A 24014-nucleotide genomic window follows, 5' to 3' on the forward strand; every position below is an offset into this window, starting at 1 on the left:
CATCCTGGACGTTGGTGTACTCCACCACGGTCTAGGCTAGTGTTTAGTATAGTTGTGTGTGCCTAGTGGTTTCTATACCAGTATTGGTTGTATATGTGATATTTCACCATCGGGGTTGATATAGTTCTGGTCCGTCTGGGTCTATGATTCCCTTGGTTCTACCCGCGTTCCTCCCAGTTAGTGACACGCACTTGACACCATGTTTAGATCATCACTATATGACTGATTTCAGGCTGATCGGTACATTTTGTTTTGTTTTGTATATATAGTGCCTAATCTGGGGTTGCAAAATTGTAACACTGCGCACTACTTGGGGATACCCTACCTACATTCACAATTATAGCCTTCCCCTATTTTGGGGTGACACCACTGGCAAACTTAGTTTTGTATATATTCTTTTTATATTTGGTCACGTTCTATTTGGGCTCGTGTGTCCAATAGTACGGCGGCGGCTCTATGCTATTTGAACATCCTGTTGTATGCGCTTGTTAGTGCTGTCTCCAAAGCACAGGTCGTAAGTATCGCTGATTAGTTTATATTGTCTGCTGCAGACTCTCTGCTCTAAGTTTATCATGTCTTATTGGCATCATACATCGTTGATGCATCTGGTGGGTTGGTATTTGTACATGTCAGTGTTACTTGATCTGGATCTATCATATATGTACGAGGTTTTAGTCATATTGTCTATGTGTCTTTCACATTTATCTGTATAAATCTGTGTTGGCTATGTGTACTACTCAAAATTGCCCCTCACATCAATCATTTACCTAATATGTGCCTCTGAAAGTTGCGGCATGGTATATGCAATATGTTTACATAATGTCCATTTTCTGATATAGCTGTGCATGTAGGATGATTAAGTGCGTTCCAATCACGCTTGTTGGGCTTTTGTTTTTGTTTCATTCACGGACTGACGTACGGCATTCATACATTGTTCATTACACACAGCTGAGCGATTGCCATAACAACGCTAGGCGTTGCCTGAGCTTATCCTATCATGTATTGGTTAGCAGTATGGCTACCCCTATTAAAGGCGTGCTTCTGTGTCAATCGTCACTCGTCTTTTACGATCTGAGATCTCTGCTACTAGGCAGTTGCAAGGTATTTAAAGTTCAACTTTATTTGCAGATGTGCTGTGATTCCCGGTTTCTCTCTATATCGGGGTTTACCCCTCCTGACCACCGCATATGCTGTTCTGCGTAGCAGCTATTAGTGATGTGAAGTTCGGTTCACCTAGATGAATCGGTTCATTTCGGACGGTTCGATTAACTGAACCGGTTCATGAACCGATTCATCAGTTCACCTACTAGTCACGTGATGTGTGTGAGGGGCAGAGCTGCAGAATCGCAGATTCTATACAGACACACTGATTGCTGAACGATTCCGAATCATTAGATGAGTCCTGAGTCACTGACTGACTGCGTGACGGTCTGACTCCTGAATCCTGGACTCCTTGTTCATTAAAAAGTAATGAAGAATCATATATTATTGACTGCTTGCTTATTGCCATTTAGTAACCACCCTGTGTGAGCACTCAGAGTAAGCACAGCACAAAATCACAAGTTTTATTCAACTTTTATAATAAAAATGATAAATGACACAACAAGCATGAAGCATGGGGACTCTGCAGGGACGCCAGCTCCTGTCCTGAGTCTGACTAGTATTTTGTTATATTCTGCTGTGCTTTGTAATGGTTTACACACATTGTTTCATAGGACCCCTCTTACACAGATGTTCTATATACTATATATGAGTGCTGTGCTGTTGAATCAGTGTACTGAATTAGTGTACTGTGTACTGTTAACTCGGTGATTCATTAGCAACTGTGTTATAACTCTGCTTCGGCTATGAATCACTGAGACTCACTGTAGGATCATATTACATGCTGTTGAATCAGTGTACTGAATTAGTGTACTGTGTACTGTTATCTCATGCCCAGATTTGGAGTTTTGTCGGTAACGAGCCGAAAATCTAACGCCCGCGTTTTTCTGGCCGCACCATAAAAATAACTCTGGTATCGAGAGTCCACATAAAGGCTGCGTTAGGCTCCAAAAAAGGAGCGTAGAGCATTTTTAACGCAGCTTCAACTCTCGATACCAGAGTTGCTTACGGACGCGGCCAGCCTCAAAAACGTGCTTGTGCACGATTCCCCCATAGGAAACAATGGGGCTGTTTGAGCTGAAAAAAAACCTAACACCTGCAAAAAAGCCGCGTTCAGCTCCTAACGCAGCCCCATTGTTTGCTATGCGGTAACCCTTCCGACGTCTGCACTTAACACTCTAACATGTACCCCGAGTCTAAACACCCCTAACCTTACACATATTAACCCCTAATCTGCCGTCCCCGCTATCGCTGACCCCTGCATATTATTTTTAACCCCTAATCTGCCGCTCCGTAAACCGCCGCTACTTACATTATCCCTATGTACCCCTAATCTGCTGCCCTAACATCGCCGACCCCTATATTATATTTATTGACCCCAATCTGCCCCCCACAACGTCGCCTCCACCTGCCTACACTTATTAACCCCTAATCTGCCGACCGGACCTGAGCGCTACTATAATAAAGTTATTAACCCCTAATCCGCCTCACTAACCCTATCATAAATAGTATTAACCCCTAATCTGCCCTCCCTAACATCGCCGACACCTAACTTCAATTATTAACCCCTAATCTGCCGACCGAATCTTGCCGCTATTCTAATAAATGTCTAACCCTAATACTAACACCCCCCTAAGTTAAATATAATTTAAATCTAACGAAATTAATTAACTCTTATTAAATAAATTATTCCTATTTAAAGCTAAATACTTACCTGTAAAATAAATCCTAATATAGCTGCAATATAAATTATAATTATATTATAGCTATTTTAGGATTTATATTTATTTTACAGGTAACTTTGTATTTATTTTAACCAGGTATAATAGCTATTAAATAGTTAAGAACTATTTAATAGCTAAAATAGTTAAAATAATTACAAAATTACCTGTAAAATAAATCCTAACCTAAGTTACAAATAAACCTAACACTAGACTATCAATAAATTAATTAAATAAACTACCTACAATTAACCTAACACTACACTATCAATAAATTAATTAAATACAATTGCTACAAATAAATACAATTAAATAAACTAGCTAAAGTACAAAAAATAACAAAGAACTAAGTTACAAAAAATAAAAAAATATTTACAAACATGAGAAAAATATTACAACAATTTTAAACTAATTACACCTACTCTAAGCCCCCTAATAAAATAACAAAGCCCCCCAAAATAAAAAAATGCCCTACCCTATTCTAAATTACTAAAGTTCAAAGCTCTTTTACCTTACCAGCCCTGAACAGGGCCCTTTGCGGGGCATGCCCCAAGAAGTTCAGTTGCAACTCGAACAAGTGCCTTTGGAGCCTGGCTCCTACAGTGTACTAGCCACTGTTAAGTGCTAGCCTGCTCTCTTGCACTGGTCACAGTACAGTGCCACACCATCTGGTAAGCATAATATCTACTTTTATCTGTACCTGCATTCCAGACGATATCACGCTATTGTGGCGCCCTCTTTCTATTCTTCTTCAACAGTTGTTCCATACTCTCTGGGATCAAGAGGAGCAGCCTGATTCATCATCATCTCTTTCAAGAGGACATCTTTATTCCCTATTTACCACCACTATATGGACAGTAAACAGGACTAATACGGTAGACCTGATCTACTATATCCAAAGTATAATATCTAGTTTCAAATTGTATATTGTTTTCCTTTATTAACACCAGCGCTCTTTAATATCCCTTTATTGGGATATTTTCACCAGATTTAAATTATATTTAACTTAGGGGGGTGTTAGTATTAGGGTTAGACTTAGCTTTAGGGGTTAATACATTTATTAGAATAGCGGCGAGATTCGGTCGGCAGATTAGGGGTTAATAATTGAAGTTAGGTGTCGGCGATGTTAGGGAGGGCAGATTAGGGGTTAATACTATTTATGATAGGGTTAGTGAGGCGGATTAGGGGTTAATAACTTTATTATAGTAGCGCTCAGGTCCGGTCGGCAGATTAGGGGTTAATAAGTGTAGGCAGGTGGAGGCGACGTTGAGGGGGGCAGATTAGGGGTTAATAAATATAATATAGGGGTCGGCGGTGTTAGGGGCAGCAGATTAGGGGTACATAAGGATAACGTAGGTGGCGGCGCTTTGCGGTCGGCAGATTAGGGGTTAATAAGTGTAGGCAGGTGGAGGCGACGTTGAGGGGGCAGATTAGGGGTTAATAAATATAATATAGGGGTCGGCGGTGTTAGGGGCAGCAGATTAGGGGTACATAAGTATAACGTAGGTGGCGGTCGGCAGATTAGGGGTTAAAAAAATGTAATCAAGTGGCGGCGATGTGGGGGGACCTCGGTTTAGGGGTACATAGGTAGTTTATGGGTGTTAGTGTACTTTAGAGCACAGTAGTTAAGAGCTTTATAAACCGGCGTTAGCCCAGAAAGCTCTTAACTACTGACTTTTTTCCTGCGGCTGGAGTTTTGTCGTTAGATTTCTAACGCTCACTTCAGAAACTACTCTAAATACCGGAGTTAGAAAGATCCCATTGAAAAGATAGGATACGCAATTGACGTAAGGGGATCTGCGGTATGGAAAAGTCGCGGCTGGAAAGTGAGCGTTAGACCCTATTTTGAGTGACTCCAAATACCGGCGGTAGCCTAAAACCAGCGTTAGGAGCCTCTAACGCTGGTTTTCACGGCTACCGCCAAACTCCAAATCTAGGCCTCAGTGATTCATTAGCAACTGTGTTATAACTCTGCTTCTGCTATGAATCACTGAGACTCACTGTAGGATCATATTACATGCTGCCTGTCTGACTGAGCTGACTCAGGAACTGAACTGTTACAAACGAATCAGTTCAGTCTGGTGAACCGATTCATACAGTTCAGTAAAAAGAACCAGTTCAAATGAACGATTCGTTCATGAACTGCACATCACTAGCAGCTATGTGTTACACGATAGTATGTAGTGTTTATTTGGCGGTCTGCCACTGATTTCCTTCGATATTGTATACACACTCTTGCTTGAGCTTGCGGTATTTGGCTAGGCAGGTTCTTGTTCCCAGTAGTTCCTTACCTTGTGTCACTGTCTTGCCAGCACATATTGAGTCTTGCATTTACAAGTCACGGCATTTCGTTTTATTTCATTATCATGGTGACCAGTGGTGTCCTTTTTTTCTTTGTCGTTAGTCTTATCATGTGGGGTACATTTAGAGCACGAGTTTTGTTTATGTTTTGTTGATCCCTCATTATTATTAGCACCCATGTTCTGCTTGGTTATTTATATATCAGTGTTTCTTTTTGATTATACACTATAATAGTTTCGCATCATGATTGATGGCTATACATTTTGGGCTAATTTATGTATACATTGTCTCTTATACACCCTGATAAACTGCCCAGCTGCACATTTGTGGATATATTATCTATGTGGTTGGTATCATTGTATTGTTCTCATCTCTCTAGTGCTTTTGTGATCTTATTTTGTGCCTCTTACTGGTATGGTTGTTTTGTTTTTGTGTTTGTTCTCTGCTTATCCTTTGTTTGATTATTGATGATTCCCACATCTGGCTGTTCAGTCAGTTTTTATTATGATTGGTGGTGGTTAGATAGGTTGTTTTTTTCACTTTTTGTTTTGTCTCAATAGATCTGTGTTTTTAGTATCTCTTTCTCTGTTTGTCTTTCAGATTATATTTGTCCTGATGAATGCCCAACTGAGGGCCGAAACGTCGACCATGTATTAGTGTTTTTACTAAATAAAGCATTTATCTTCTAAATAAATCCTGAGAGTGCCCTTCTTCAATTCGAATATATATATATTTTTTTTTTATTTTTATTTTTTCCAAAAAACAATTGTAATATATTTCAGATATTTATTAATGTACAGCTCACAGTTTCTCAACAGAAACATTAGTTATTTGTTTTTTTCCAAAAGTTAGTTGTTTAATATAATTGTATTATCCATATATAATCCATGTAATTTAGACTGTTTAAGATATTTGCAAACCAAAAGTAATATATTTTATATTTTTTCTATATACATATTCAGAATACTATATCAATAATTTCAATATAGAGCTACTCGATAATGAAGAGCATCATGGGCGTGATCACATATACGGCGCAGGTTTTGGCGCAAGCGTGGGAACCTGCACCGTCCGTAATTTCTCCTCGCACATCGGGGTATTACATATACCCCACCGGCAGTTCATAAAGTGTGGTAAGTCTGATAAACTAGCGATAACCAGAAATGAGCGTAACTACAAATTTCTGGAGTCGCTAGTGACTTACGGCACTTTAGAAACTGCCGGCTCCTAAGAAAAGTAAAGAAAATAACAAATCTCCTGTATAAGTCTAACATGCCTCCCAAAAATTGCCCGACACGTAAAACCCCTATATCCGCAATCCCCCCCTCTCACTACTAATAATAAATGTATTAACCCCTAGACCGACAACCCCCCACAACGCAATATGCCTATTTAAACTATTAACCCCTATATCCGCCATCAAACCCACACCGCAAGTAATAACTCAATTATTAACCCCTAAACCGCCATAGCCCACAATGCAATTAACCTATTCTAGTATTAAACCCTAAACCGCCATAGCCCACATAGCCTATTAAATGTATTAACCCCTAATCTGCCGCCTCCAACAATGCCGCCACTATAATAAAGTTATTAAACCCTCAACCTAAGTCTAACCCTAACCCTAACACCCCCTAACTTAACTATTATTTAAATAAATCTAAATAAATTTACTATTATTAACTAAATTAATCCTATTTAAAACTAAATACTTACCTATAAAATAAACCCTAAGATAGCTACAATATAATTAATAATTGTATTGTAGCTATTTTAGGATTTGTTTTTATTTTACAGGCAACTTAGTATTTTTTTAACTAGGTAGAATAGTTATTAAATAGTTAATAACTATTTAATAACTTCCTAGCTAAAATAAGTACAAATTTACCTGTAAAATAAAGCCTAAGCTAATTTACAATTACACCTAACACTACACTATTATTAAATAAATTAAATTAATTAACTACAATTACCTAACATTAAATACAATAAAATAAAATAAACTAAAGTACAAAAAAAACACTAAATTACAGAAAATAAAAAAATTACAAGAAGTTTAAACTAATTACACCTAATCTAAGCCCCCTAATAAAATAAAAAAGCCCCCCAAAATAATAAAATTCCCTACCCTATACTTAATTACAAATAGCCCTTAAAAGGGCCTTTTGCGGGGCATTGCCCCAAAGTAATCAGCTCTTTTACCTGTAAAAAAAGAAATACAACCCCCCCAACATTACCCACCACCCACACACCCAACCTTACTATAAAACCCACCCAATCCCCCCTTAAAAAAAAACTAACACTACCCCCTTGAAGATCACCCTACCTTGAGCCATCTTCACCCAGCCGGGCAGAAGTCTTCATCCGATCCGGCCAGAAGTCTTCATCGAATCCGGGCAGAAGAGGACCTACAGCCGGGCAGAAGTCTTCATCCAAGTGGCATCGTCTTTCTTCTTCCATCCGATGAGGAGCGGCTCCATCTTGAAGACATCCAGCGCGGAGCATCCTCTTCTTACAACGTCCTAACGAAGAATGAAGGTTCCTTTAAATGATGTCATCAAAGATGGCGTCCCTTCAATTCCGATTGGCTGATAGAATTCTATCAGCCAATCGGAATTAAGGTAGGAAAAATCCTATTGGCTGATGCAATCAGCCAATCGGATTGTCGTTCAATCCGATTGGCTGATCCAATCAGCCAATAGGATTGACCTCACATTCTATTGGCTGTTCCAATCAGCCAATAGAATGTGAGCTCAATCCTACTGGCTGATTGCATCAGTCAATAGGACTTTTCCTACCTTAATTCCGATTGGCTGATAGAATCCTATCAGCCAATCGGAATTGAAGGGACACCATCTTGGATGACGTCATTTAAAGGGACAGTATACACTCATTTTTATATAACTGCATGTAATAGACACTTCTATAAAGAATACGATGCACAGATACTGATATAAAAATCCAGTATAAAACTGTTTAAAAACTTACTTAGAAGTTCTTAGTTTAGCTCTGTTGAAAATGTAGCTGGAAAGCCCACTGCAAGTGGGAAATAAGACACCCCCCCCTCCCCCTTCTTTTGCATATGTAAGGACCCTTTACACTAACAGGAGCAAGCTGGAGAAGGTAGCTGACGGTATTCACATAAAACTTTGGGGCTTGGTTAGGTGTCTGAAAATCAGAGCAATATTATTTAAAAATAAGCAAAACTATACATTTTTTTTAAAAAAAAAACTTTATGAGCTATATAAATAGATCATCTACAAAACATTTATGCAAAGAAAAAATGAGTGTATAATGTCCCTTTAAAGCAACCTTCATTCTTCGTTAGGACGTCGTAAGAAGAGGATGCTCTGCGCCGGATGTCTTCAAGATGGAGCCGCTCCTTGTCGGATGGAAGAAGATAAAAGATGCCGCTTGGATGAAGACTTCTGCCCGGCTGGAGGACCTCTTCTGCCCGGAGTGGATGAAGACTTCTGGCCGGATCGGATGAAGACTTCTGCCCAGCTGGGTGAAGACGGCTCAAGGTCGGGTGATTTTCAAGGGGGTAGTGTTAGGTTTTCTTCTACAAGATACAACAAGTCCACGGATTTCATCCTTACTTGTGGGATATTAACCTCCTGCTAAGAGCACCACAGCAGAGCTGTATATATATAGCTCCTCCCTTCCCTCCACCCCCAGTCATTCTCTTTGCCTGTGTTAGTAATAGGAAGAGGTAAAGTGAGGTGTTAGTTTTAGATTCTTCAATCAAGAAGTTTTTTATTTTGAATGGTACTGGTGTATACTATTTTCCTTAGGGAAATATGGAAGAATCTTTCTGCCCTGAGGTTAATGAAAATATGAAAAATGAAAAATAAATATAGTGTAGTGTTTGTATGAGTGTAAGTGTACTTTGTGTAATATTTGTTTTGTGATTCGTGGATGTTTATTTTTGCGTTAGATGTTAACTCCTGGGTCTGGGTTGTTGGTAATGATTTCAGCGTTAGAAATATTTTGAGTGTCAGTAAGGAAACTCTAAATACCAGCGGGTGGTTAAAAGCAGCGTTAGGAGCCCTTTACGCTGGTTTTTACGGCAGCCGCAAAACTCTAAATCTAGGCGATAGTATTGTGCATGGTAGAATTTGCAAACCAGGGTATAGATGGTTCTTATAGGATTTTAATTATGTGTAGTGTTTTGCAAGTGCTGTGTTTCAGGGAATGTCAGTATATGTGTTGAATTTCAGGTTAATTGTGGTTGTTTAAAGTTTGTGTCAGCAGTTAATGTTTTGTTGTGTGGAATGGACAAGTGGTTTTAAATGTTTTCTAAGAGATTGTTATGTTTTTTCTCTTTTGTGACGCTGGCTTTTTTCTGGCCGCACCTTTAAAATAACTCTGGTATTGAGAGTCCACAGAATGGCTGCGTTAGGCTCCAAAAAAGGAGCGTAGAGCATATTTAACGCAACTTCAACTCTCGATACCAGAGTTGCTTACGGACGCGGCCAGCCTCAAAAACGTGCTCGTGCACGATTCCCCCATAGGAAACAATGGGGCTGTTTGAGCTGAAAAAAAACCTAACACCTGCAAAAAAGCCGCGTTCAGCTCCTAACGCAGCCCCATTGTTTGCTATGGGGAAACACTTCCTACGTCTGCACCTAACACCCTAACATGTACCCCGAGTCTAAACACCCCTAACCTTACACTTATTAACCCCTAATCTGTCGCCCCCGCTATCGCTGACCCCTGCATATTATTTTTAACCCCTAATCTGCCGCTCCGTAAACCGCCGCTACTTACATTATCCTTATGTACCCCTAATCTGCTGCCCCTAACACCGCCGACCCCTATATTATATTAATTAACCCCTAATCTGCCCCCCACAACGTCGCCTCCACCTGCCTACACTTATTAACCCCTAATCTGCCGAGCGGACCGCACCGCTATCATAATAAAGTTATTAACCCCTAATCTGCCCTCCCTAACATCGCCGACACCTAACTTCAAACATTAACCCGTAATCTGCCGACCGGAGCTCACCGCTATTCTAATAAATTTTTTAACCCCTAAAGCTAATTCTAACCCTAACACCCCCCTAAATTAAATATAATTTAAATCTAACGAAATAAATTAACTCTTATTAAATAACTTATTCCTATTTAAAGCTAAATACTTACCTGTAAAATAAACCCTAATATAGCTACAATATAAATTATAATTACATTGTAGCTATTTTAGGATTAATATTTATTTTACAGGCAACTTTGTAATTATTTTAACCAGGTACAATAGCTATTAAATAGTTAAGAACTATTTAATAGTTACCTAGTTAAAATAATAACAAAATCACCTGTAAAATAAATCCTAACCTAAGTTACAATTAAACCTAACACTACACTATCAATAAATTAATTAAATAAAATACCTACAATTACCTACAATTAAACCTAACACTACACTATCAATAAATTAATTAAATACAATATCTACAAATAAATACAATTAAATAAACTAACTAAAGTACAAAAAATAAAAAAGAACTAAGTTACAAAAAATAAAAAAATATTTACAAACATTAGAAAAAATTACAACAATTTTAAACTAATTACACCTACTCTAAGCCCCCTAATAAAATAACAAAGCCCCCCAAAATAAAAAAATGCCCTACCCTATTCTAAATTACTAAAGTTCAAAGCTCTTTTACCTTACCAGCCCTGAACAGGGCCCTTTGCGGGGCATGCCCCAAAGAATTCAGCTCTTTTGCCTGTAAAAAAAACACATACAATACCCCCCCCCCAACATTACAACCCACCACCCACATACCCCTAATGTAACCCAAACCCCCCTTAAATAAACCTAACACTAAGCCCCTGAAGATCTTCCTACCTTATCTTCACCATACCAGGTTCACCGATCGGTCCAGAGTCTTGATCCAAGCCCAAGCGGGGGGCTGAAGAGCGATGTCCATCCTCGGGCTGAAGTCTGGATCCAAGCGGCGGCTGAAGAAATCCATCATCGGGCTGAAGTCGGAAGTCCATCATCGGGATGAAGTCTTCTATCAAGCCGCATCTTCAATCTTTTTTCTTCTGGAGCGGAGCGGAGCCATCTTCTACCAAGCCGACGCGGAACATCCTCTTCAACCGATGACTAGACGACGAATGACGGTTCCTTTAAGGGACGTCATCCAAGATGGCGTCCCTCGAATTCCAATTGGCTGATAGGATTCTATCAGCCAATCGGAATTAAGGTAGGAATATTCTGATTGGCTGATGGAATCAGCCAATCAGAATCAAGTTCAATCCGATTGGCTGATCCGATCAGCCAATCAGATTGAGCTTGCATTCTATTTGCTGATCGGAACAGCCAATAGAATGCAAGCTCAATCTGATTGGCTGATTGAATCAGCCAATCGGATTGAACTTGATTCTGATTGGCTGATTCCATCAGCCAATCAGAATATTCCTACCTTAATTCCGATTGGCTGATAGAATCCTATCAGCCAATCGGAATTCGAGGGACGCCATCTTGGATGACGTCATTTAAAGGAACCGTCATTCGTCGTCTAGTCGTCGGAGAAGAAGGATGGATCCGCGATGGAGGTCTTCAAGATGGAGCCGGTCCTCATCGGATGAAGATAGAAGATGCCGCTTGGAAGATGATGGTTGCCGGTCCGGATCTACTCTTCTTCCCGGATAGGATGAAGACTTTGGACCCTCTTCTAGACTTCTTCAGCCGTCGGATGATGGATGTCTAGCCCCCGCTTGGGCTTGGATGAAGATTATGGAGCCAGGACGGATCGGTGATACCTGGTATGGTGAAGACAAGGTAGGATGATCTTCAGGGGCTTAGTGTTAGGTTTATTTAAAGGGGGTTTGGGTTAGATTAGGGGTATGTGGGTGGTGGGTTGTAATGTTGGGGGGGGGGTATTGTATGTTTTTTTTTACAGGCAAAAGAGCTGAATTTCTTAGGGCATGCCCCGCAAAGGGCCCTGTTCAGGGCTGGTAAGGTAAAAGAGCTTTGAACTTTTGTAATTTAGAATAGGGTAGGGCATTTTTTTTATTTTGGGGGTCTTTGTTATTTTATTAGGGGGCTTAGAGTAGGTGTAATTAGTTTAAAATTGTTGTAATATTTTTCTTATGTTTGTAAATATTTTTTTATTTTTTGTAACTTAGTTCTTTTTTATTTTTTGTACTTTAGTTAGTTTATTTCATTGTAGTTATTTGTAGATATTGTATTTAATTAATTTATTGATAGTGTAGTGTTAGCTTTAATTGTAGGTAATTGTAGGTATTTTATTTAATTAATTTAATGATAGTATAGTGTTAGGTTTAATTGTAACTTAGGTTAGGATTTATTTTACAGGTAATTTTGTTATTATTTTAACTAGGTAACTATTAAATAGTTCTTAACTATTTAATAGCTATTGTACCTGGTTAAAATAATTACAAAGTTGCCTGTAAAATAAATATTAATCCTAAAATAGCTACAATGTAATTATTTGTTATATTGTAGCTATATTAGGGTTTATTTTACAGGTAAGTATTTAGCTTTAAATAGGAATAATTTATTTAATAAGAGTTAATTTATTTCGTTAGAATAAAATTATATTTAACTTAGGGGGGTGTTAGGGTTAGGGTTAGAATTAGCTTTAGGGGTTAATAAATTTAATAGAGTAGCGGTGCGGTCCGCTCGGCAGATTAGGGGTTAATAAGTGTAGGCAGGTGGAGGCGACGTTGTGGGGGGCAGATTTGGGGTTAATAAATATAATATAGGGGTCGGCGGTGTTAGGGGCAGCAGATTATGGGTACATAAGGATAACTTAAGTAGCGGCGCTTTGCGGTCGGCAGATTAGGGGTTAATTATTGTAGGTAGTTGGCGGCGACGTTGTGGGGGGCAGATTAGGGGTTAATAAATATAATATAGGGGTCGGCGGTGTTAGGGGCAGCAGATTAGGGGTACATAAGTATAACGTAGGTGGTGGTCGGCAGATTAGGGGTTAAAAAAATTTAATCGAGTGGCGACGATGTGGGGGGACCTCAGTTTAGGGGTACATAGGTAGTTTATGGGTATTAGTGTACTTTAGAGCACAGTAGTTAAGAGCTTTATGAACCGGCGTTAGCCCAAAAAGCTCTTAACTACTGACTTTTTTCTGCGGCTGGAGTTTGGTCGTTAGATTTCTAACGTTCACTTCAGCCACGACTCTAAATACCGGAGTTAGAAAGATCCCATTGAAAAGATAGGATACGCAATTAACGTAAGGGGATCTGCGGTATGGAAAAGTCGCGGCTGAAAAGTGAGCGTTAGACCCTTTTTTGACTGACTCCAAATACCGGCGGTAGCCTAAAACCAGCGTTAGGAGCCTCTAACGCTGGTTTTCACGGCTACCGCCAAACTCCAAATCTAGGCCTAACTGAATTATTTTTGAGTTTTCCATATTTAGGTAAAATCTGTACAGATAAAATTCCATAAGTGCACTCTTCAAAAGATTGAAGATTGAATGCAAGTAAACCTTTTAAAGAGAGAACAAATGAAGATAAAAGACCTTTTGTCAAGCTTGTTTTAACCACCATACTGCAGTAAAAGTTGCTGAACTGTCTTTGGATCCATTCTTTGCTTTGCATGCTGGTACCAGCCCCAGAACTGGACTCTGGGTAATCCATGACTGTTTCCTCTGATGTGTGTCGTCAGAACATAGACTATCCTTCTCTGGACTGTGCCTTGCCGGTTGATATTGAGGACCTGTTATGCTGTTACAGGGTCAACCAATTAAATTAGGAGAGTATTGTTTTAACTCATTTACTTATATTTCTTGTTTTGTATGCTCTTGTTCTTGTATTGGTGTTGTTTTCTGTTGATCATATTAGTTATAAGAAGTCATATAGTTTTGTTCACAGAAAAGCATGCCTTATTGGTATTAGTGCACATTGTAGTTTATGTACTTAAACAAAGTAACCCTTTAGATAAGCATAACTCTAAACCTTGCAGTATTGTAACCTATTGAATGGCCCAAAAAAAATAATATGGCCCAAAAAAAAATATGTTTGCACCTTTATAGTTTAAAGAAAATGTTGCAATATATCAGACTATTTCAGACCCTTCACCCTATAGCAGCTAGAAGTTTATATTAATTATACAGAGAAATATTTATTTAGGGAGTAGCATAATTATAGTTTATGAAAGCAAATGTATTTTTCCCTTTTATTAATTGGTATGGTATCTGCAAAGTGAATTTGGTAATTCCAGATGTTTGTCAAAGAAAGGATTTATCTTACCATAAAGATGTGTTTATCTTTAAAAGATTTTGTAGTTTTAAATGATGTTATGATTGTATGCTTTCCTCATACAGGAGTGTGAGAGAATTTAGGTTGCATAAAATAATTAGTAAACTAGTACTGTTTATATCATATGAGATTGTTGACTATTAGGATCATAGTTGGAGAATTATAAATATTATAGATAGTAGCTGTGCAGAATAAAGCAACACTAGGTTCTTTTATTTTTAGTAGTTCAAAGTGACAGTGTAAAGAGATTAGTTTTTTTAAGAAAATATTTTTATTGACTGTTTTATTTTTTCATTTTTGCTACAGGGAAGGCCTTGGCATAAGTTTTAGCATAGCCATTCAGCCTCTTGATGAAGTCTAGCAGTTTTCACTTGCTTTGTATTCATGAAGTATCTTTTAAATTGTATAGAGAAGCTGTGAGTTATTCTCTGTAAAAGTATCAAAGTATTTAGTTTGTATTATATATCAACAATGTTTTTCCTTGGTTTTAAATGACATAGGATGAGTTAAGCTAAAGGAATTGTGATGCTTACAAAAAATGAAAGAAGTTTTATTTGGACATAATTGTGATTGTATTGGGGTGTGTACTCATCTTGTGCTGTTTCTGTTTTCTTCTTAGACTCCTTGTGACTCGAGTGTCTGCTTGCCATGAGGATCCACTGGCTGCCTTGTCTACCCCATGAACAAACCATCAGATTTCCAGCATCTCCCTGCGGAAGAGCACTGGATAAGCACCCCTACTGCAAATGAACTGTATTAAAGCAAAGTGTCTGAGGAAGGTGGAGTGCTCTAAGAGGACAAAGACTGTTCTTAAAGTGATCAGAGGCCACCTAGAGACAGTTGTGCTGTTACCATGTCATGCTTTACTGTGGAGAAAGAACTGTTGGACAAATTGGGGGGGTGCTAGCAATGCAGGTGGAGAAATAAAAGATGCAACGTTGTTTGGGGGTAGATGGGGGGCTGGTTGGGTCTTTGTGCAGATAGACCGGTAGTTTTGGGGATGCTGGAAGGTAGACGGAAAGTATTGGAGGGGCCGCACCTATGTGCAGTGACAAATTGTGCCCTATTGGCCTATACAATTATACCACAACATGTGAATATTTTTCTCTCTAGTATTCTCACATAGAGTTCTGTTACCGTAGTATTAGGCTCATACTGTTGTTAAAGGCTTTCCTCATTTTCTGCGCCTGTCTATTTTTATGTTATTCTGTTAGAATAAAAGAGTGGTATGTTAGGGATTATTGTTAGCATTTTGTCTTTTGCATCCATCTTGTACTGATTAACCTTTATTATAATGGGTTATTCTGTAGTGAGAAATATATGCTTGTCATTTTACTCTGCAAAGCTAGCTAACCTTGTAGATGTCCCTGGCACTAGGCCCGGAGGGTACTATCTCTATAAGATGTTCAAACGACCTTGTTGTTCTCCGAGATGCACTGCTTATTATGACTATAGAATATTGTTTAGAGCTAGTGACTTTCCAGAATAACACTGTGTATAACTGTGTACAATGACACGGTCCTAACGTGTCACCAAGTTAACCCTATCTGCTGTTACTGAAGTCTATAAGACATGTTGTGTGTCTTTCAATAAACAGAATAGTTTTGGATCATTGCTGCGTGGTCTGAGTCTGTTCTAGGGATATCCTTATCAGATAATCAACATCTGTTCCAGGTGCCCGAGGATTAGGCCTGACCTGACACTCCCCCCATGAAACCAACACCTTACACACACTTTACAAAGCAAGCAGAGTTGATAAATAAATGTTTATTATTTGCTTTGTCGTTAGAAAGAAAAAAATAATTTGTGTGTTTAAAAAAATAAAGATAAGTGTAATGGGTAATACATGAATTAAATATTGTCTGTAAAATATATTTGTTAAGGGACATTAAACACTAAATAAATGCTAGATAGAATGATGCAGTAAAAGAAAAGATTAGTCTGAGAATAATATGAAGATTTATTTTTAAAGTTTCATTAGCTGTTTAAATAGTGACAAAATAAGTGTAAACCTTAAGGGGCCTATTTATCATGATCTGAGCGGACATGATCCGATATTCCGGATCATGTCCGCTGCACATCGATAAATGCCGACAACATACACTCTCGGCATTTATCATTGCACCAGCAGTTCTGGTGAACTGCTGGTGCCATACCGCCCCCTGCAGATTTGCGGCCAATCGACCGCTAGCAGTGGGTGCCAATCAACCCGATCGTATTTGATCGGGTTGATTTCTGGCTATGTCTGTCCGCCGCATCAGTGCAGGCAATTAGGTTATGGAGCAGCGGTCTTTAAACCGCTGCTTCATAACTTGTGTTTCTGGCAAGCCAGAAGGTTCGCTAGAATCACGGGTTATCAAGCTCCATTCGGAGCTTGATAATTCGGCCCCTAAGTGTCTATAAAACAATGGGCACATTTTTTTTTACCAAATTACTTGTTAGATTTGCATTTTTTTTAACAAAATGACGTTCAGTTTGTCAGCATTTTTACACAGAATTATAAATAGCCTCTGTGTTAAGAGACTTGTCAGCATACAATGTAATGGAATGAAGACAAAATATATTATATATATAAATTATTTTAATCAAAGATATAAAAATTATGCTTTATACCTCTTATAATCCTTTTAAATGAAAGACAACATCTAGATCAATCATATTACTTTGATTACCCTTTAATAAAAAACAATATAAACTAATTACACTTCATACCATCTTATAATTCTTTAATAGAAGAGAATATCACAATTATGCTTTATACCCTTTTATAACACATTTAATTGAATACCATATCAAAATCATTACACTTTATATCATTTTATAACCCTTTTAGTAGAAGACAATGAAAAAATTTAATTTTATATAATTTTATATCCCTTTTAATAAAATAAAACATCAAAATTAAGTTTTATATCTTTTTATAATCCTAATGAAAAAAAATATTTAAAACAAAAAGACTTTTTCATATCATGTTACAACACTTTTAATTAAAATCCTTATTAAAAACACTTTTTTATATCATTTTACATTATATTATTTTATTCCACATCTCTATCAAATTTGTCATTAAAAAAGGGGTGTAAAAGTGGGAGTAGAAAGGGGCAGGATTATGGGACGAGAGTGTACAGGAAAATGGGGTGTGGTACTTGTCAAGATGAGTTTGCCGAAACAACATCCCTACTCTTACTACTATTATTATATGTTTTATTTTTGTGTGCATATTCACAAACAGTGTGATTAGCTCTTAATATATCACATAATACAGCCATTTCCCTGGAACGTTCAGATGATGTGACAGAGCTCTCAAACATCTGCATATTACAGAATTGTCACCGTCTCTGCTTTATACATGCCCTGGTTTCTAGAAGTGAAATGGGGGAGGGGCATCTAGCCTCCAAACCATCCTGATGGGGCACATGGTATGTTAACCCTGCTTACATCATGCCCCCCCCCACTGACCACAAATGACCCCACACCCATCATGACCTTCATGTCTTCATTAGCCTAGCCCTCTCTCACGCTGGATCTGGGAACTGTGAGGGGTTTGCAATGATTATAGTTTTAAGATTCAATTTCAATTAAAAAGGCAAATCTGCTGCACTAAACACACATCACAGAACATAAATTACCTTTTATTAGTTTCTCTTTAGTTGCAGTTACTTCAGCTTTCAGTCTCTCTTCAGTCTGGTTACATTTGTCCTGAAGTTCCTCTATGTGTTTTAGCTCAAACTCTTTATCCCCGATGTTCATAGACAAACTGCTATTTAGTGCAATCGACGCATTTGTATTACATTTCATTTCTCTGGAAACTTCCACATCTGGAAAGAACATAAATTACCTTTTATTAGTTTCTCTTTAGTTGCATTAAGTTCAGTTTTCAGTCTCTCTTCAGTCTGGTTACATTTCTCCTGAAGTTCCTCTATGTGTTTTAGCTCAAACTCTTTATCTCCAATGTTCATAGACAAACTGCTATTTAGTGCAATAGACCCATTTCTATTACATTTCTCCTGAAGTTCCTGTACGTGTTTTATCATAACCTCTTTATCCCCGATGTTCATAGACAAACTGCTATTTAGTGTAATAGACCCATTTGTATTACATTTCTCCTGAAGTTCCTCTATGTGTTTTATCATAACCTCTTTATCCCCGATGTTCATAGACAAACTGCTATTTAGTGCAATAGACCCATTTGTATTACATTTCTCCTGAAGTTCCTCTATGTGTTTTATCATAACCTCTTTATCTCCAATGTTCATAGACAAACTGCTATTTAGTGCAATAGACCCATTTGTATTACATTTCTCCTGAAGTTCCTCTATGTGTTTTATCATAACCTCTTTATCTCCAATGTTCATAGACAAACTGCTATTTAGTGCAATAGACCCATTTGTATTACATTTCTCCTGAAGTTCCTCTATGTGTTTTATCATAACCTCTTTATCTCCAATGTTCATAGACAAACTGCTATTTAGTGCAATAGACCCATTTGTATTACATTTCTCCTGAAGTTCCTGTATGTGTTTTATCATAACCTCTTTATCCCCGATGTTCATAGACAAACTGCTATTTAGTGCAATCGACCCATTTGTATTACATTTCTCCTGAAGTTCCTCTATGTGTTTTATCATAACCTCTTTATCCCCGATGTTCATAGACAAACTGCTATTTAGTGCAATCGACCCAATTCTATTACATTTCTCCTGAAGTTCCTCTATGTGTTTTATCATAACCTCTTTATCCCCGATGTTCATAGACAAACTGCTATTTAGTGCAATCGACCCATTTCTATTACATTTCTCCTGAAGTTCCTCTATGTGTTTTATCATAACCTCTTTATCTCCAATGTTCATAGACAAACTGCTATTTAGTGCAATAGACCCATTTGTATTACATTTCTCCTGAAGTTCCTCTATGTGTTTTATCATAACCTCTTTATCCCCGATGTTCATAGACAAACTGCTATTTAGTGCAATCGACCCATTTGTATTACATTTCTCCTGAAGTTCCTCTATGTGTTTTATCATAACCTCTTTATCCCCGATGTTCATAGACAAACTGCTATTTAGTGCAATAGACCCATTTCTATTACATTTCTCCTGAAGTTCCTGTACGTGTTTTATCATAACCTCTTTATCTCCGATGTTCATAGACAAACTGCTATTTAGTGCAATCGACCCATTTCTATTACATTTCTCCTGAAGTTCCTCTATGTGTTTTATCATAACCTCTTTATCTCCAATGTTCATAGACAAACTGCTATTTAGTGCAATAGACCCATTTCTATTACATTTCTCCTGAAGTTCCTGTACGTGTTTTATCATAACCTCTTTATCCCCGATGTTCATAGACAAACTGCTATTTAGTGCAATCGACCCATTTCTATTACATTTCTCCTGAAGTTCCTCTATGTGTTTTATCATAACCTCTTTATCTCCAATGTTCATAGACAAACTGCTATTTAGTGCAATAGACCCATTTGTATTACATTTCTCCTGAAGTTCCTGTACGTGTTTTATCATAACCTCTTTATCCCCGATGTTCATAGACAAACTGCTATTTAGTGCAATAGACCCATTTGTATTACATTTCTCCTGAAGTTCCTGTACGTGTTTTATCATAACCTCTTTATCCTTGATGTTCATAGACAAACTGCTATTTAGTGCAATCGACCCATTTGTATAACATTTCTCCTGAAGTTCCTCTATGTGTTTTATCATAACCTCTTTATCCCCGATGTTCATAGACAAACTGCTATTTAGTGCAATAGACCCATTTCTATTACATTTCTCCTGAAGTTCCTCTATGTGTTTTATCATAACCTCTTTATCTCCAATGTTCATAGACAAACTGCTATTTAGTGCAATAGACCCATTTCTATTACATTTCTCCTGAAGTTCCTGTACGTGTTTTATCATAACCTCTTTATCCCCGATGTTCATAGACAAACTGCTATTTAGTGCAATCGACCCATTTCTATTACATTTCTCCTGAAGTTCCTCTATGTGTTTTATCATAACCTCTTTATCTCCAATGTTCATAGACAAACTGCTATTTAGTGCAATAGACCCATTTGTATTACATTTCTCCTGAAGTTCCTGTACGTGTTTTATCATAACCTCTTTATCTCCAATGTTCATAGACAAACTGCTATTTAGTGCAATAGACCCATTTGTATTACATTTCTCCTGAAGTTCCTCTATGTGTTTTATCATAACCTCTTTATCCTTGATGTTCATAGACAAACTGCTATTTAGTGCAATCGACCCATTTGTATTACATTTCTCCTGAAGTTCCTCTATGTGTTTTATCATAACCTCTTTATCCCCGATGTTCATAGACAAACTGCTATTTAGTGCAATAGACCCATTTGTATTACATTTCTCCTGAAGTTCCTCTATGTGTTTTATCATAACCTCTTTATCCTTGATGTTCATAGACAAACTGCTATTTAGTGCAATAGACCCATTTGTATTACATTTCTCCTGAAGTTCCTCTATGTGTTTTATCATAACCTCTTTATCCTTGATGTTCATAGACAAACTGCTATTTAGTGCAATAGACCCATTTGTATTACATTTCTCCTGAAGTTCCTCTATGTGTTTTATCATAACCTCTTTATCCTTGATGTTCATAGACAAACTGCTATTTAGTGCAATCGACCCATTTGTATTACATTTCTCCTGAAGTTCCTCTATGTGTTTTATCATAACCTCTTTATCCCCGATGTTCATAGACAAACTGCTATTTAGTGCAATAGACCCATTTGTATTACATTTCTCCTGAAGTTCCTCTATGTGTTTTATCATAACCTCTTTATCCTTGATGTTCATAGACAAACTGCTATTTAGTGCAATCGACCCATTTGTATTACATTTCTCCTGAAGTTCCTCTATGTGTTTTATCATAACCTCTTTATCCCCGATGTTCATAGACAAACTGCTATTTAGTGCAATAGACCCATTTGTATTACATTTCTCCTGAAGTTCCTCTATGTGTTTTATCATAACCTCTTTATCCTTGATGTTCATAGACAAACTGCTATTTAGTGCAATCGACCCATTTGTATTACATTTCTCCTGAAGTTCCTCTATGTGTTTTATCATAACCTCTTTATCCCCGATGTTCATAGACAAACTGCTATTTAGTGCAATAGACCCATTTCTATTACATTTCATTTCTCTGGAAACTTCCACATCTGGAAAAGAACATAAAAACATCTGTTTAGTTCAGTATGGTCCCTACGTTCCCTACATTCCCTACATTCCCTACATTCCCTACGTTCCCTACGTTCCCTACATTCCCTACATTCCCTACATTCCCTACATTCCCTACGTTCCCTACGTTCCCTACATTCCCTACATTCCCTACGTTCCCTACGTTCCCTACATTCCCTACATTCCCTACATTCCCTACATTCCCTACGTTCCCTACGTTCCCTACATTCCCTACATTCCCTACGTTCCCTACGTTCCCTACATTCCCTACATTCCCTACGTTCCCTACATTCCCTACATTCCCTACATTCCCTACATTCCCTACGTTCCCTACATTCCCTACATTCCCTACATTCCCTACGTTCCCTACATTCCCTACATTCCCTACATTCCCTACATTCCCTACATTCCCTACGTTCCCTACATTCCCTACATTCCCTACATTCCCTACATTCCCTACGTTCCCTACATTCCCTACATTCCCTACGTTCCCTACATTCCCTACATTCCCTACATTCCCTACGTTCCCTACGTTCCCTACATTCCCTACATTCCCTACATTCCCTACGTTCCCTACATTCCCTACGTTCCCTACATTCCCTACATTCCCTACATTCCCTACGTTCCCTACATTCCCTACATTCCCTACATTCCCTACGTTCCCTACATTCCCTACATTCCCTACGTTCCCTACATTCCCTACATTCCCTACATTCCCTACGTTCCCTACGTTCCCTACATTCCCTACGTTCCCTACATTCCCTACGTTCCCTACATTCCCTACATTCCCTACGTTCCCTACGTTCCCTACATTCCCTACATTCCCTACGTTCCCTACATTCCCTACATTCCCTACATTCCCTACGTTCCCTACATTCCCTACATTCCCTACATTCCAAAACATTAAAGGGACGGTAAAGTCAAAATGAAACGTTCATGATTCAGATAGAGCAGCAATATTAAACAAATTTCCAATTTAATTCTGTTGTCAAATATGCTTAATTCTCTTGGTATCTTTTACTGAAGAGTAAAACTAGGTAGAGTCATACGAGCTCAGGAGTGTGCACGTGTCTTTAGTATTCTATGGCAGTAGTGTTTTGCAGCATTATTCGTAGCTTTGTTATACAATGTTGCAAAACACTACTGACATAAGCCTCTAGTTATCAAGGTCTGGCGGACCTGATCCGACACTGCGGATCAGGTCCACCAGATCTCGCTGAATACGGCGAGCAATATGCTCGCCGTATTCAGCGTTGCACCAGCAGCTCACAAGAGCTGCTGGTGCAACGCCGCCCCCTGCTGACTCGCGGCCAATGGGCCGCCAGCAGGGGGGTGTCAATCAGCCCGATCGTACTCGATCGGGTTGATTTCAGGCGATGTCTGTCCGCCTGCTCAGAGCAGGCGGACAGGTTATGGAGCAGCGGTCTTTGTGACCGCTGCTTCATAACTGCCGCTGCTTCATAACTTCCGATTGGAGCTTGATGTAAGCAATTGGAGCTTGATACATATGCCCCATAGAGTACTAAAGACACACGTGCACACTCCTGAGCTCGTATGAGTCTAAATAGTTTTACTCTAAAACAAAAGATACCATGAGAACAAAGACATTTTGATAACAGAAGTAAATTGGAAAGTTGAATAAAATTGCTGCTCTATCTGAATCACAAACATTTATTTTTTTACTTTACTGTCCCTTTAATTGTACTGGTGCCTGCTAAGAAAAACTGCTTTATTGGGAAACTTAAAGGGACATTATACACTCATTTTTTATTTGCATAAATGTTTTGTAGATAATCTATTTATATAGCCCATAACATTTTTTTTAAACAAAAATGTTTAGTTTTGCTTATTTTTAAATAACATTGCTCTGATTTTCAGACTCCTAACCAAGCCCCAAAGTTTTAGGAGAATACTGATGTATACCTACTCCAGCTTGCTCCTGTTTATTTAAAGGGTTTTTTCATATGAAAATGAAGGGGGAGGGTCTTCCAGTAACCTTTTAAATAAAGCTAAACTGGAAGCTTCTAAGTAGGTTTTTTAAACGATTTTAAACTGGATTTTTATATCAGTATCTGTGCATATTATTCTGTATAGTAGCGTCTGTTACATGCAGTTATATGACAATTAGTGTACACTGTATATTTATATCAGTATCTGTACATATTCTGTATAGTAGTGTCTATTACATGCAGTTATATGACAATTAGTTTATACTGTATATTTATATCAGTATCTGTACATATTCTGTATAGTAGTGTCTATTACATGCAGTTATATGACAATTAGTGTATACTGTATATTTATATCAGTATCTGTACATATTCTGTATAGTAGTGTATTACATGCAGTTATATGACAATTAGTGTATACTGTATATTTATATCAGTATCTGTACATATTCTGTATAGTAGTGTCTGTTACATGCA

General features: G+C 38.0%; 1 protein-coding gene across 1 annotated transcript in view; it reads right to left on the bottom strand.

Annotated features, from left to right (window-relative positions):
- The window catches only part of LOC128647634 (C-type lectin domain family 12 member B), a 299612-nt gene that overhangs the window by 120647 nt on the left and 154951 nt on the right, over nt 1-24014 (bottom strand). The window contains exon 4 of the mRNA XM_053700388.1: nt 18004-18192. Within this exon, the coding sequence (XP_053556363.1) occupies nt 18004-18192 (189 nt within the window). The remainder of the gene's footprint in view (nt 1-18003; nt 18193-24014) is intronic.

This window comes from Bombina bombina, chromosome 2 (assembly GCF_027579735.1).
Source record: "Bombina bombina isolate aBomBom1 chromosome 2, aBomBom1.pri, whole genome shotgun sequence".
Lineage (NCBI taxonomy): Eukaryota > Metazoa > Chordata > Amphibia > Anura > Bombinatoridae > Bombina > Bombina bombina.